This window comes from Mus caroli, unplaced genomic scaffold, assembly GCF_978045245.1.
Source record: "Mus caroli unplaced genomic scaffold, Mus_caroli_1 scaffold_5, whole genome shotgun sequence".
NCBI lineage: Eukaryota > Metazoa > Chordata > Mammalia > Rodentia > Muridae > Mus > Mus caroli.
The window spans coordinates 64634236-64650873 of record NW_028227260.1 but is presented as its reverse complement, the minus strand read 5'-3'; the positions used below and the strand labels follow the sequence as shown (position 1 = coordinate 64650873).

General features: G+C 37.0%; 1 protein-coding gene across 3 annotated transcripts in view; it reads right to left on the bottom strand.

The window, feature by feature from the left end:
* Nexmif (neurite extension and migration factor) overlaps positions 1-16638 on the bottom strand; it is a 111625-nt gene that overhangs the window by 11966 nt on the left and 83021 nt on the right. For 2 of the 3 annotated variants that reach the window (XM_021153470.3, XM_085838068.1), the window contains exons 2-3: positions 10063-10118; positions 158-283 (exon numbers count right to left, since the gene is read on the bottom strand). In XM_021153470.3, coding sequence (XP_021009129.1) covers positions 158-236 — 79 coding nt within the window. In that variant the 5' untranslated portion in view covers positions 237-283; positions 10063-10118. The remainder of the gene's footprint in view (positions 1-157; positions 284-10062; positions 10119-16638) is intronic. The other variant, XM_029473417.2, reaches the window with a different exon arrangement.

Below are 16638 nucleotides of genomic sequence, written 5' to 3'. Positions count from 1 at the left end.
TAGTTCAGTTAAAGATCTGGTAGAATAAAGTTTAGATTTACATCAACTTCAGATACATTTTGGATTCAACCTGTCTCAGGTTTCTGTACTCAAAATCCACATTAATAAGAAAAGACTACCAGAAAAGAGAATGTATATCATCATTAAACTTTCTTACCATTTTCTTTGACCCCATTAATCAGATTGTTTTCTCCATTGGCTGAGGCAGCAATAACTTTATCTTGTTGGTTATCCATGAATGTATCCTCTTACTGTTTCATTCCAATTTCAAATGTTGTCCAACCTGCACATTTGAAATATACAGCGTCAGTCATTCAGTTTGTCTTAGTTTGTATTTTACGTGTTATTTCAGCTATAGGGTTTGTAAAATGCTTCCTGGGATCTATTTTCTAGACTGGCTTCATTACTTCTGTTTTTATTAAATAGCTTACACCTACTATGCAAGGAACATATTTCCTATTAACAACCATATTATTCAAAGTTGCCCAATTAGGAAAGATGCAAAGTAAAGTCTAGGATAATTTTAAATTATTTCTGAAATTGAAAGAGGTAGAGGATACCTTAATTTCTTGACTTATATATATGACTTCAATAGAATTTTGACAACCATTTCTCTTAAAACACATCAAGATTTTAAAAATGTGACCATAAATAAGATCTAGATTTTATGAAAAGAAGCTTGTAGTTTTTTCCCATTTACTTAGATATTAGGTATATTGAACAACTGGTGGTAACATGTAGAAGAATGGGAATTGATCCATTCCTAAATCCTTGTACTAAGGTCAAATCTAAGTGGGTCAAGGAACTCCACATAAAACCTGAGACAGTGAAACTTATAGAGGAGAAAGTGGGGAAAAGCCTCGAAGATATGGGCACAGGGGGAAAATTCCTGAAAAGAACAGCAATGGCTTGTGTTGTAAGATCGAGACAAATGGGACCTCATAAAATTAGAAAGCTTCTGTAAGGCAAAAGACACCGTCAATAAGACAAAAAGGCCACCAACAGATTGGGAAAGGATCTTTACCTACCCTAAATCAGATAGGGGACTAATATCCAATATATATATAAAGAACTCAAGAAGGTGGATTCCACAAAATCAAATAACCCCATTAAAAAATGGGGCTCAGAACTGAACAAAGAATTCTCACCCGAGGAATACCTAATGGCAGAGAAGCGCCTGAAAAAATGTTCAACATCCTTAATTATCAGGGAAATGCAAATCAAAACAACCCTGAGATTCCATCTCACACCAGTCAGAATGGCTAAGATCAAAAATTCAGGTGACAGATGCTGGCGAGGATGTAGAGAAAGAGGAACACTCCTTCATTGTTGGTGGGATTGCAAGCTTGTACAACCACTCTGGAAGTCAGTCTGGCGGTTCCTCAGAAAATTGGACATAGTACTACTGGAAGATCCCGCAATACCTCTCCTGGGCATATACCCAGAAGATGTTCTAACTGGTAAGAAGGACACATGCTCCACTATGTTCATAGCAGTCTTATTTATAATAGCCAGAAGCTGGAAAGAATCCAGATATCTAGACTGATTATGTTGAGTTATAATTGAAGCCTCTCTGTCTAACATTTCTATGGGCTGTCATATCCAAGGATCCATCCCATAATTAGCCTCCAAACGCTAACACCATTACATACACTAGCAAGATTTTGCTGAAAGGACCCTGATATAGCTGTCTCTTGTGAGGCTATGCTGGGGCCTAGCAAACACAGAAGTGGATGCTTACAGTCAGCTATTGGATGGATCACAGGGCCCCCAATGGAGGAGCTAGAGAAAGTACCCAAGGAGCTAAAGGGATCTGCAACCCTGTAGGTGGAACAACAACATGAACTAACCAGTACTACCCGGAGCTCGTGTCTCTAGCTGCATATATATCAGAAGATGGCCTAGTTGGCCATCATTGGAAAGAGAGGCCCATTGGTAGTGCAAACTTTATATGCCTCAGTACAGGGGAATGCCAGGGCCAAGAAGTGGGAGTAGGTGGGTAGGTGAGTGGGGGGGGAGGGTATGGGGGACTTTTGGGATAGCACTGGAAATGTAAATGAAGAAAATACCTAATAAAAAATAAAAAAAGAGAAAATGATAGATGGATGAGTCCATTTGCGAAGGTGACTACTAGGTGCCACCATGACATCCAGAAATCCCTATTAATTTTAGCTAACCTCTATCCCTAACCACTATTCCCAGTCAAGTTTTTATCCCACACACTAAGACCATGTGCATCTCACCTGAGATCTCAGCATTCAGGCGGCAAAGGTTAAATGCAAGGTCAGTCTGGTCTACATAGTAAGACCCTGACTCAAAAGCAAAGCAAAATAAAATGGCCTTCACCGCTTCTCTGGAACAACCATTTTATGAGACACCAGGCATACCCATTACTTTCAACCTCACAGGCCTGGAGAGGCTCTTTGAAGAAGATCCTAATGAAAAATGATGGTGCTTACAGTTTGTCCTAGCTCAACATGTGAGCCTTCCAACTTGATCACTTCCTTTCTCCTCTAGTCTTATCTGCACTATCTTTGTGTCATTAAAGAGACTTCCAAGTAGACTACATTTGTTAAGAACAGAAATCAATATGAAAGTAGATTTAAAAAAATGAACTGCCTATGTTAAAGGGTTATACAAAGGCTAGAAAGTAAAATATTTACTAAGATCTAAATGAGATAAAAAAGGAACAGAAGAACTTATGGGAACTTATAGGAAGTAGTTTTCATTTCTAGATATTTATATTGTATGTAACTCAACTTTACTGGGACATCCTAGAGTTTTATTTTCAGAACTATTATTTTCTCTCAGGTTCAAAAAATGATAGAGGAGTCCTATCATGATTTGTCAGATGGTAGATCCACCCATACAAGTAGTATAATAGCACACTAAAACAAACCAACCTATATACATCTATTGGTATGTACAAGTTGTTGTGCCCTGGAAGGACCTCATCATTGGGTGTGGTACTTTATGAGAATGAGTTTATATAAGATATAATCAGAGTGACTTTGTTGCCAGGCAGCACTGAGGTAGATTTAAAGCCTGAGTTTGATAGCTTTGGGTAAATTTTTAAAAACTTTCTCCATATGGTTTCTAATCTCTTTTTAAAATACTGATATTTCCTGTTACTAACATTTTAAATGTTATTAAATTATTTTCAGAAATATAGTTATTGAACTGTATTTCTTGAAGGATCTTGGAAGATAATTTAATCCCAAATTCCCCACTTTACAGACAGTAAACAAGTTCCAAAAGGAGAAAGTATTTGCCAATACCAAAAAGTATGTTGGTTTTATTTACACATCACTATATGTGTATTAGCTTCAAGTCTAGAAGTATCCTCAGCTGCATCAAGTTTTGTTAGGTGAGATAAATTACAAATAAAAGAACCACTAATCATACTTCTAATTTCTTGTTTTCCTTTATTGGCAGAAATGTTGTCACAAATCCAAGAGCCATCCTTGTTTATCTCAAAATGAAATAAAGAGGGATGGGAGAAAAAAGTTCTCATTCACCTGGGACAAAGGTTCTGCTAAATCCAGCTTTCAGATTTTAGAGTTCTGTGTTGTACCATAAAGCAGACTAGTTCCTATTTTACACACACACACACACACACACACACACACACACACACACACACACACACACACACAGAGAGAGAGAGAGAGAGAGAGAGAGAGAGAGTTGTATATCCTGAAGTAAAAGCACAGTATGTTTTTCCCAGTGTGATATCAGGTTACTATACAGAGAACCAAAAGTTGGAAGATGACTAGACCATTCATTTATTTAATTCATTCTAGACCATTAGATTCATTTAATCTCAAAGTGCTAAAATGAATTCAACTATTTATTTAGTAAGACCAAGTTAAAACATCATTGAAAAAATTTTGGAGTGAGAAGGACTAGAGACAACATTACAAATAAAAAATGTTAAGAGTTTTCAGTGATCGTTGGAACACAGTTCAAAAATGAAGTAGTGTGCGATTTCTGAGTGCTTGGGAGAAAACTCCAAGAACTTAAGACAAGAGTCTTGTGACCTCAGTTTCTTTAAACACAGGGAAGAATAGTGAGGGACTAGGCTTGTAGGTCACTTATTAATGAGAAAAATAGTTTCTGAGAAAGCAAGGACAATCACATTCTTCCTGGTTTTCTTACATTCTTTTATTATCCACTTATCTATCAATAGAGCCAAGTATTATAATGACTTTTTTTTTTTTAAACTGTAACATCCATCTACTTTTCTGGAACATCTAAATTTTACCTTTTGACACTGTGGCTAGTAGTCAGCAGTAAATTTAAATTTAAATGCGATTAGATTAAAAGCAGCTCATCAACCATTCCAGTCATATTTCAGATGTTCAGTAATGCCATGTGGTTAGTGTAGCCAAGACAGACCATTTTCATTATCAGACAGATGCAAACAGGTCAGCACTGCTCTTCTTACTTGCTAATCACCTAGTCGTTTTCTCTGTTTGTACAGGCTTGCATGATTTTTATTATTTTGTTGGTCTCAATGAACCAAGCAAAACTTTCCTCTCGTATACCACTCAGCTGCTCACGCTTATTCCTAATCTCTGTCACAGGTAACCCTACCAATGTGCTAAATGTGCATGTCCACATACCCATTTAAAGGAGTGCTGTTAGATGTTCATGATTCGAGTTCACATGTGAACGGCATCATGTTATAGATCTCACCATTTAAGTTTTTTTTCCTCCTCAAGATAAGGTCTCACTATTCATTGCTGACCAGGCTGGCCTCAAAGTTGCAGTGGTTCTTCTACAAGTGCTGAATTACAGGACTGCACCACCATGCTAGGCCTCATTATTTTCATTGTTATATAACACATTTGTAAGATTTGTTCACACTTCTATGCAAATATTGCATGCTTTAAATTTTTGTCTGCTACAGAATGCTCTATGGTATATACTTACCAGAGTTTGTACTTCTACTTTCATTTTGATAGATACGCAGAATACACAGCCTAGCATTGTATGGAAATTCTTTATTTCACATACACACACAAAGACTTTAAGAGACTCATAAGTGAAAGCATTTGGCTATATGATCTCACTTTTAACTGAAGGTATTCTAACCTGCCCTGCCCTTTATTATTTTAATTTACTGGTGTTATTTATTGATTGTTGCTATCACCGTCAATTTTATTTGTCTCAAATGGGGTTTATTTCCCAATCTTAATTTCAAATAATGGGTTTCCATTGTTCTTTGGTTCTGATTCTCGGGACTCAGATTATGAGTTTATGAAGTATCTCATATCTTTTGTTTATTTTAGACTTTTTTATGTCTTGTTTCCTTGGTCTTGCTGCCATTCAGCATTCACTCTGAAAGGTAGCTTACTGGCTAAGGTTTTTATGGAACAGCAGGGGTTAGGGACCTACTGGAGACAGGGTTACTACACTGACAGCCAGAGATGTCCAAAGCCTAATGGGAAGTTTCATGTTGTCTGTTAACTTGATACACTAGGGAAATAACCTTTTAATCCAGTGCAGCATATTTTATTTATTGTAGCATTATCCAGTTCAAAGATGTTATGAAAAACATCTCCAGAGAGATTTAAGATTTCAAAAACATCCTGAGTTTGAACTTAATTCAACCACTCTGGAAGGCTAAAACAGTGGAAGATGACCTTTTAGGTACTTCATATTCCAGGCACTGTTAGGCCAGATAATGTCATGCCAAATTAGAATGTTTATCTCTTGAGAGAGGGAGGATGGGTAGAAAGAAGGTGTTGATGGCAAGTGTTTTAACTAAAATAATTTGTCAGTGCTAATGATCTAACATTAAAAATACCAACAATCTCTAAAAACTATATCAGAAACTAGGACAGGAATAGTGAAGCATGCCTTCTATCACTCAGGAGAAAGAGGGAGACGATCACTGTGAGTTCAAGATCAGCCTCATCAATATAGAAAGTTCCATGCAGATCAGGGTTACATAGTAAGATTCTGTCACAAACAAACAAAAACAAATAAATCTACAGAAATATAAATAAGTAATTGAACAAGAAACACAGGTTGTCATTAAGTTGGCAGAAAGGAAATGAATATATGTTCTGATTAGCTTTGATGAGCAATGCAGGCAAACTAGAAATTATTAAGAAGGAAAAGTCTAGAACACTCAAAATAGTAGTTTAGGGGAGTAAATTCAAGAAATGTGATTTCTGTCTTTAAATATATCTATCACAAAGGTTGACTTTGTTAGACCACAAAAAGGACTAACTTGAGGGAGAAAGATTAGCTCATAATACTGACTAAGAGAAAAATATAAAGATAAAATGAACTCTAAGGGAGAGGCATAAGGAGAAAGTAAGCTTTCTGTCACTAGCTGGGCAACAATTTGACAACATTAAAGAACAGATTTAAGTAATGGATGGAAAAAACAGACTGGTGGGCTTTATGTGACATCAAGAGAATCAGTTGCACAAATCTAAAATAAATTTGGCCAATTTCTAAGAAGATATACAAAAAACCCACAGCAAAGCCAATCAAATTTGGTCCTACTCAAATTGTTCAGCCATGAATGAGAAAGGGAATAACAGGAGCCATTTGCATACTGTGCCATATTTGGGTTACATTATTATAAAGGACAGGGAGATTCTGTCAAAGACAAGAAACTGTGGGCGGTGGAGGAGCGTGGTAGGTTACAAACTTCTTAAACACCCAATCCATAGATAGTTCTTCTCCCCTCTTGGCTGAAGTCATGGAGATTTTTCGATTAAAATATGTGTGAATTGGCCAAGGTAGATGAGCATTCTCCGCCTTTGGTATCTCGGTCCTATATTTTCTCCATCTTAAAAAAGGCATGCTTTGGGCTGGAGAGATGGCTCGGCGGTTAAGAGCACTGACTGCTCCTCCAGAGGTCCTGAGTTCAATCCCCAGCAACCACATGGTGACTTATAACCATCTGTAATGGGATCCAGTGCCCTCTTCTGGTGTGTCTGAAGGCAGCTACAGTGAACTTATATATATAAAATAAATAAATAATTTTTTAAAAGGCATACTTTTTCAAAAATGAACGGCCACAATATTCCAAGTTTCTGCACAGTTTGAAAGCCAAATGAAATGATACTTCACTCCACTAGGCTGTATTTTATTGCCTGTGGCACTCTACAATTTCCCTTCTAACCTAGGCTAGATTACAATCAAGCCTTGTGGAAAGCAAACAACATGTAGCCAACCTGCCACAGCACTAATTAAGTGCAAACACACCATGAAAATTAAAATGAAAATCAAATGCCAACTCTATGAAAAGAAACTAAGAGCTTCTTCAGATATGAAAAAAAAAATAAAGGCAGAAAGAAAAATAGAACCTTCTTTTAGGCTTAGCTATGTATCCTCAACCTTGTAAGCTTCTATCATCTGCCACATCTGCACATGCTATACTTCTAGCACAGTTTATGTTTCAACACATTTATAATCAAGATGTCTTAACAGTGATTTCACAAATTTTATTTGGTGGCATATGACTTTTAGGTTTCCTAGACAACAAATATATTTTGCCCAACCTATCCAGAAAATTATATCCACAAGTTTCAGATCTTGTGTTAACAGGTCTAGAGGCACTTCATGGCCCAGGGAATGGCTCCAACATAAAGGATACTTAATTAGAATTGACTGGTTTTAAATTCTTGATTTCACAACCCTATTAAGTCTGGGCTGTAGAATCAAAGATCCCAAATCAACCTTAGGGGGCTATGGTCCAACAACAGCTACTTGTTACTGTTATACATCCCTTTAGTGCTAAGCATAGAACTTAGTAAATCCATCTAGTTTCTTTTTCCTCCTGACCCAACAAGTTCATAAAGCTAGTGATACATGATATAACAATGGTGATACATGATATAAAAATACTTAAGTAGTATTTTTTATATATAGGTAGAAGCAAGAGTATGGAGAAAAAGGAATTAGTCTTGAATGAAGTCAACAAGTTGGTTTCTGAGTCTTAGCACAGGTGAATGGGTTATATATACAATGAATTCTCTTTTACCTCTGTATATATTTGTGTATGGGGAGAGAGGGAGAGAAAGAGAGAGAGAGAGAGAGAGAGAGAGAGAGAGAGAGAGAGAGAGAGAGAGAGAGAGAGAGAGAGAGAGAGAGAGAGAATGGACATGTGCGCATGCACACGCATGTATATGCACATACATATACATGTGTATGGGCATGCACGTGATACAACTTCTATTTGGACATCAGAGAACAACATTGGACAAGGGTCTTCAGATTTTACTTTGTTTGAGACAGAGTCTCATTTGCTTCTGTGTACACCAAGCTAGGTGGCCTGAAAGCTTCCAGGAATTTTCTTGTCTCTGCTTCCCTGTGAGAGCACTGGGGTTACAACCTGCCTATTGCTGAGCAGCAGTAAGGGAAGGGAAGCTGTGGATTGTAGAGGGACATGGTTTAGGATACACTGAAAACCTTTGCCCTCTCAGTAGTGAAGCTTCTTCATGGTTGAAGCCTTAATGCTTTCACATAGCATCCCCAGAGCTACCCTGAAGACCACATTTGGTTCCTGTCCTCAGATCTTTATAACTCTATGCTATCAAATTTCAAATCCCAAGGTAGAATCTAGAATGAAAAGTTTTTAGGTGGAAGAGAGAGGTCAGAAGAACCAATGGTTTCTGTCCCAGAAATCTGCCCTGTCTTCCAGCTCCTACTACTTGAGGAAAGAAAAATGCTTCTAATTCCATGGACACTTCTATCATCCTCTTATACTCTATAATAGCTTCTTTCTTGACTATTAACTCACCTAGTTATTCAAACAGGGAGAAATAAGGTTCGGATGTGGTGTCTCTACAGTTATCTGTTCCTCATGGGCATTAAAGAAAAAAAGGCATTAGTCACTAAAGTTTTTACTCTAAAGTCCTCTTCAGGTATCCACTTATTGCCATGTCTTTCAAATATTTACACATTGTCATATTTAGGCTTTTTAAAAGGCAGCTTTTTCTTTGGAGGATGGCAGAAATTTGTGTATATGGAGGGGGAAAAAAATCAAGCTACAATTACACTTTTTATCCAGAAAAAAGTAAATCAGATGGTGCCGAAATCCAAAGAGAAAACACAGATTAACGTCTGCACTTTCTAAATCTGTTCCTTAACTAAACACAGCTGCTAAAGATGGAGTATTTACTTGCTTGTATATCTGTAATAATGCTGCCATTAGTATTCAGATAGGATGCTGGAAACCCTCTCCATTCTTAAGATATGTTCTCAGAAGAACTTTCTATAGGAGTGGGGATGTATTCTACACTGATCCATCCACAAACTCACCTGGTTATACTTTACATTCACAGTGTGATAAAAGAAGATTAACATGTATTGAATGATACTTTACTAAGCACTTTAAATATATTTATTACCTTGTGCAAACAGCAGCCTTGTTAAACATATATTATTATTTCCTTTAATAAATATGGAAAAAATCTCAGAAAAAGTTAACTCATTGAACTCCATCTAACTAACAGGAAAGAAATCAGGGTTTAGATCCAGCACTAAGTTATTCCTGGTAAAGCTCATGGTCCTATCTTGTATTAATATACTAGGGCTGAGGGCAAAGGCTCTTTGATGGGGTCATAAACATAGATTCAGTGGATCATTTATTCTACTACCATTTATGATACACAAATACATTGCCATATCAATGTGAGTGGCACATCATTCCCAGTATGAAAATAAAACAATTCTCTCATTCTCTCTCTCCCTCTCTTTGAAAGTAGAAAGGGTACTATGAGAGGTGAGGAAGAAGAAGGGTAGGAAGAACAAGATTAGATACAGGAATATGTGTGCCATGAAAATAGAAAGTGGGACTATTTGAATGGATAAAGGACCAGCAAGAACAAGCAAAGAAAGTGGTGGGCAAAAATAAACAAAATATAATGGATATGTCGCAATGCAACTCAATTCTCTGTGTGATAACCAAAAGATTAATAACAAACATGTGGACTAACTGATTATAAGAATTAAACGACAATCTTGAACTCATTAACATGCTGCTGTAGCAAAAACAATTCCATTGAACTCTTTATATATATAATATCTACTTACAGGAAACTAATAAAAAAGTAGAGGAGACTGAAGTCAGTTCTCAGCTTGCAGAGCACCTGAAATCAAGAGTTAGCATTATAATCAATATATTTTTGTCAGATGAAACTTAATCAAAAGAAATACAGTAAGAAGGATCCCATCCCCAAATTCTGGTGTGCTTTGTTTGGTTTGGTTTTGAGGGAGGGTCTCAGTCTGCTTTTCTAGTGTCGCTTTCAGTTAAATTTAAGGAATAAATAAATAAATAAATAATTACAGATGGCTTTACAATTTAACAAAATGGCCACATACATTCTTACACTTGAATATCACTATACCATGTGTCAGTAAAGTAACTGTCATCTTGGTTTATTGATGAGAAAAAGCAAGGGCCAGGGAAACAATAGCATAAAGTTGTTGTAATGGGGTTGCTTGGGCCCTGAGGGCTTTGAATCTTGTAGTTTATTCAATACAGTTTTTGGTAGAAAAGATAAGTGATCAAAGTGGCACTTTAGGTTAGTCAACTTAAGTTGAATCACAAGAGGTCATAGTGGGAAACAAGAGGAATGCTGGACTAGCAGCAAGGGCCCAAGTTTAAATCATGGCTTTATCTCATTATTCTTATGCAATTATGCAAAATGAAGACAATTCCTGCTTTTAACATTTAAAAGGTGTTGGGAGCTCAGATGAGAGAAACAATGGATTCAAGAATGCTTAGGTTCAATCCCCAGGACCTCAAGAAAATAAATAAACAAGATACTTTGGTCTGAGAGTGCAGTGAGCTTGACTAACATGCATGACATGCTTGGTTTAATCACCCCCATGTCACACACACACACACACACACACACACACATACACACATACACACACACACACTCACACACACACACACACATACACACATACACACACACACATACACACACACACATACACACACACATACACACACATACACACACACACACACACATACACACACACACATACACACACACATACACACACACACATACACACACATACACACACACACACACATACACACACACACACACATACACACACACACACACACACACACACACATAGAGCATGATTGGTTTTCTCGAAATAAATCAAACCTTTGTTACATAGTTATAAATTTTAAATAAATATTCAATGGATCATCCATTCTATTGTCATTTATGATAAATATATTGACCTGTAACATTCTCAACGCAGATATAAAATTCACCATACAATATGCTCTGTAAATAAGGTAGGTACTATGCTTGGATTAGAAGGGAAGATGAGTGTGGTGACATTAGACTTTTCTTATTGCATAACCCATTTCCTTTTTACTTCCTGAAACCATTAGGGCCCAAAGATTCAGCCTCACTTAAAACTAAGATACCAGTAAGATGGCAGGAATATGGGTTATGAGTCATAGGAGAGAGCTGTAGCAAAATGTCTTCCAATATTTTCCATTATGGGTTAAAGAAAAAAAAATTTACATTTTGGCCTTTTTTTTTCCAGTGTAAAAGACAGCCTAATTATCTCTTAATATATACCTAGATAAAAATCTTACTAGATCAAATGAACCTACTATATAATGAGACAACCTGTGGATTATAGACAAGTTATTTTGACACATATTAAAAGATTGGAGGGGGACTATTATTCTGGCTCAAGTTATTTTTGTTCACTCTTTCTTCTCCATTTTTATTGGCCTCTTTTCATTTTTGCTCCAATTTTCTAGTTTTCCCAACTAGTTCTGTGCTATCACTCACTTCTTTTGTTCTCAAAATATTCCAGTATATTTATATAGTTCTGGAGAAATTGTACCATATTCAGACAAGATATTCCTATCTTTACCCTAACTACAATATGTATAACTGGTAGGCTTTTTTTCCCCAAGATGCTGGCTCTTGAAAAGGTAAAAAGCTAGCATTATAAAGATAATGCTCTAAATATGATCCTGTAATTAAAGATCCATAGCCCCTACAGAGACTATTTAATAAAATGTGCCTTGTTATTTGCAAACACATCACAGAATCAGTTGGTAATTTTGCTAATACTGGAAGGAATGAACTTACTTGCTAGAGAAACAAACGTATGGCTTTATAATATGAAGAAATGAGACCAAGGAGCTGTTTTTCCATAAATAGGAATAGAGGGCTGAAATCTATAAAATTTTCAGGTGAGTTAACATGACAAAATTGAATGCTAATTTTTGTTCACAATATTAGCCAGAGTATAAGGGTTCAGTCTGCCATGCCAACTCACAGCTATAGCTCTGACACTAAAATCTTGGTGGTTATCCAAATAGTTGTCACCAAGAAACTATGGGATGACAAGGTAATGCAAGGTACCATAGTAATTTGATTCGATTATAGTGGAATAGCCAAGGTAGGCTAAACATTTTATCACTTGCTAAATTACTCTGGAGAATATTGTGACATCTTAGATTCAATTATCCACAAATACCTAATAGTAGCTAAAGTCTTAGTTATTTTTGTTTAATTTATTTATGCTTAAAAAGGACTATTTGTTTGTCTACATAAAAGTGAACAAAGGTAAAGGAGCAAGATGTACACATAACCTCACCTGGAAAAGTCATAGTAGTATTTGTACTTCTTTAGATTAAATCCCAGTCTTGCTGAACAAAGAAAGCAATTCATGCGAGAACCCAAGCATAGCCAAAAATATAAGCATGCCATCACATGTACTGTATATGAATGGACAGTATCCTTGTGTTTGGTATGCACCAATAGATTCCACAGACAGCATATGCAGGTGAATGGCAATAAATAGCTCTTATTTTTAATGATTTCCATATGGTATCTTTCATTATTTCTTAAGTTCTCTCAAGTGAAGCTACATCATAAGCAAACTCTATGAGAAAATGCATATTTTGTACCAGTTAGATTAAAGTCACATTACCCTTAGGAGTAGACTTATTTTATTTACAGAAAATATGATTACAAACAGGAAGGGTAAAGATATAGTATTTCACCAAGACAAGTTGCATACTAGATTTATTAGCTGCTGACCACTCATCCAACATAACCTCTATTCAACTGTAGGTAGTCAAATAAACTAAAACCCAGTTGCTATTTAAGCAGCTGCTATCACACTAGGTTAAATTCTACCCTTTAGCCACCACTTAACAACAAGGCTGAGAGAAATGTTTGCTGTTTGTAAATGAACTCAAGTTTAAGAATCAATAATAAGCTGATCAGTATCCTCTTAATGTCTAATAATTATACTAAGTTTATCAAATTCATGCTATGTTCTAGAGACGTTATATTGAATTGTATTATTTTACCCTTACACAAAATCCTCTGAAGTAGAATGGAATTAGCATTTCTATTTCACAAATGAGAAGCCTGAGGTTTCTTAGAGTTTTAAGAAACCTTCTTAAAGTCACACAGCCTTATCATTCTAGTCCAGTATCTGATGTAAGTATGTTAGGGTAGGGAACAGATGCATCTGCTTGAGTACGATTGTGTGTGTCAAAGTGAACATTTTCCTGAGTAAAAACAGCTTGCTACTTAACTGACTTTTCTCTTGTTTTCCTTTAACTTCTTTGTGTATCGTCTTTTGGTAGTGAGTTTGTTCAGCTTTTCTTTGAACTGTCTTTCTTTTCAGACAATAGAGGTTATTTTGACCCAGTCACACACACTAACACAAATGTTGAGTTCATATGCTTTGAAAAAGTCTGGAGAGGAAAGATTGTTGCACATTTTGGGTCCTGGAAGTTGGTCAGATCTAGAAGCCATTCACTGATTTAGCTCTAGGAAAGTATTGAATTTCAGGCTCATCTATAGCATATCTAAAAAGTCCCTATTATGCCAGACTTCTGACTTATTGATAAGAATTTTCTTACCCCCAGTGTTCTTATTGTTCTCTCTTTTTGACCATATCTTGCTTGAATGGAACACTACCTTCTTTATACCTACTATTACATCACACAATGAAAGCTTACAAGCGAGTTTTGATAGTAAGTGCTTATGTCTACGATAATATGCCCTGGGCACTGCTTAACACATTATTTCCTCTTCAAGTTTCTGACTCAGGAATTCACAAAGGGTCACCACTGCCTACCATATCCAACTTAGTCTTCTCTGTCAGAATTTCAAGAACGGTCTGTCGAAAGTCTGTCCCTGCCATATCTCAAGAGCCTTACCTGGAATCACGCACCATACCTGACATGATCCCTCTATTTGGAAGACATTCTTACTCTTTCTGTCTGAACATACACAAAAATCCCCTTGCAGTCTTTCTATCAGTCGTCTGAAATCACTTCTCCAGAATGCCTTCTGTTCCATACCATTTAATACAGGATGCTACATTACCTTAAACTTTTACGTATACTACTAGTAAGCCCCTACACAGTGATTTGAATATATGTTGTAGAAATGTGGTACTCTAAAGACAACAGCTGCTACTTTCATCGGATGAGCTGTACCTGCTTGCAGGCGACCATAAAGACATCAAGACTGGCCTTTTGACTGTTGGTGTTCTCTCAGAGAAGGTGGGGATAGGGAGAGTCATTGCACTCTCATTGAAAATCCTGGTTCTTTCCTTCACTTCCCAGTTATTTGTATGAAATTCTACCTTAAAGATTTATTTATTTATTATATGTAAGTACACTGTAGCTGTCTTCAGACACTCCAGAAGAGGGCACCAGATCTCGTTACGGATGGTTGTGAGCCACCATGTGGTTGCTGGGATTAGAACTCTGGACCTTCGGAAGAGCAGTCGGGTGCTCTTACCCACTGAGCCATCTCACCAGCCCCGAAATTCTACCTTAATTGCATGTGCCATTAGGGTTTGGGATTATACAGACTGGGAAATGTTGAAGTATGTGTGTGTGTGTCCTCCATCTATGTATCTCTGAAGCGTTCATCATCTCTGTTGGGTGAGACTTTCTGAAGTCACCTATTCTCTGTAAGTAAAAAAATACTCACGGGTTGTCTAAGTTAGACTTTGATAGAAACTTACTTTGGTTTGTCCTGGGAGTGTTAAGAGGAAGGTAATCCTTTGCTTATATCTTCCTAGGAAGGAATTCTTACAATGGTATGCAATGAAGGATTATTCAATACTTTCTTGTCACCTCCTTAAAGATACTTCTACATACTGGGAGATTTGGAACACAGATTTATGTTTTACACTTAGAAGTAGCTAGGGGAAGCCGGGCATGGTGGCGCACGCCTTTGATCCCAGCACTGGGGAGGCAGAGGCAGGTGGATTTCTGAGTTCGAGGCCAGCCTGGTTTACAAAGTGAGGTCCAGGACAGTCAGAGCTATACAGAGAAACCCTGTCTCGAAAAACAAAACAAAACAAAACAACAACAACAACAAAAAGAAGTAGCTAGGGGAATGTAAATTCAGTTTTCATCTAATTTTCTTACATTTTACTAATTGCCTATAAAATATTTCTTCTGTTAAAGGAAGACTGTTTTAATCACTCTTCATTAGGTGATTCATTAGGCATTCATTAGGGATTTCAGTAAGATACCAACTGAAAAAAATCTAGCTATAGCCATGTGATATAATCGCTACTGGCCTTTGTATCAATCAGAAAAAGATTGGATTTTTTTCTCTACTGTTAACTTTATTCAAATTATCCAAGTGAACTGAACTTAAGCAAATCTGTGTCTATAAATAGGCTTGGAACAATATAACACATGATCTAGTGAAAAAATCATGGTTCATAGATGGGATAAAATTTTGTGCCCTTTGGCATTTCTTGACTAACATGATAAAACTACCTTTTATTTTCACAGTATTTATAGGCTATAAAGATGTCACATCTGTCATTTTATTTGGTCTGTGCAATAAAACTATAAATTGGGCATTATCTTTCATGGGAGGAGAAATAATCTTAAGAATCAGATGAATTAAGAGACCCGACAAATCCTAAAAGCTAGGAAGTCGAAAAAAACAAGATCTGATTCTAGTATGGAAGGAGGGAAAGAGGGAGAGATGACCGAGATAGGGGGGTATTTAGTGGGTAGAAATCTAGTGCAACGGAAACTTCCTGAAACCTATGAGGGTGACCCTAATGGGGACTCCTAGTAATAGAGGATATACAGCCTGAACTGGTCATCTTCTGTTAACCAGGCAAGGCTTCCAGTGGTGGGACTGGCACACCAACCCAGCCACAAAACCTTCCACCCACACCTGTCCTGCCTGCAAGATGTGCTGTGAGAGAATGGCCCACCAATGACTACTCTAACTTGAGGCTGAAGCCACAAGGAGGAGCCCATGTTCAGTACTGCCTCGATGGACAGAAACTGAAAGCTGGATGGTGCAGAGACCTAGGGTAGAACTAAACAGGACTTACCAAAAAAATCAATAAAGTGACTCCTAATATTCTACTACACTCGTAGATTGGTGCCTAGCTCAATCATCATCAGAAAATCTTCCTCTGGCAGCTGATAGGAGCATATACTGAGACCCACAGCCAAACATTATCCTAAGCTCAGGGAGTTCTGTGGAAGAATGGGAGGAGTGGTTATAGGAGCCATTTGAGTTTGGCCTTGGTGCATCAATAAAAATAGTGTGAGGATCCAATGGAAAGCATTAGTATAAAAATTATGCAAATTCT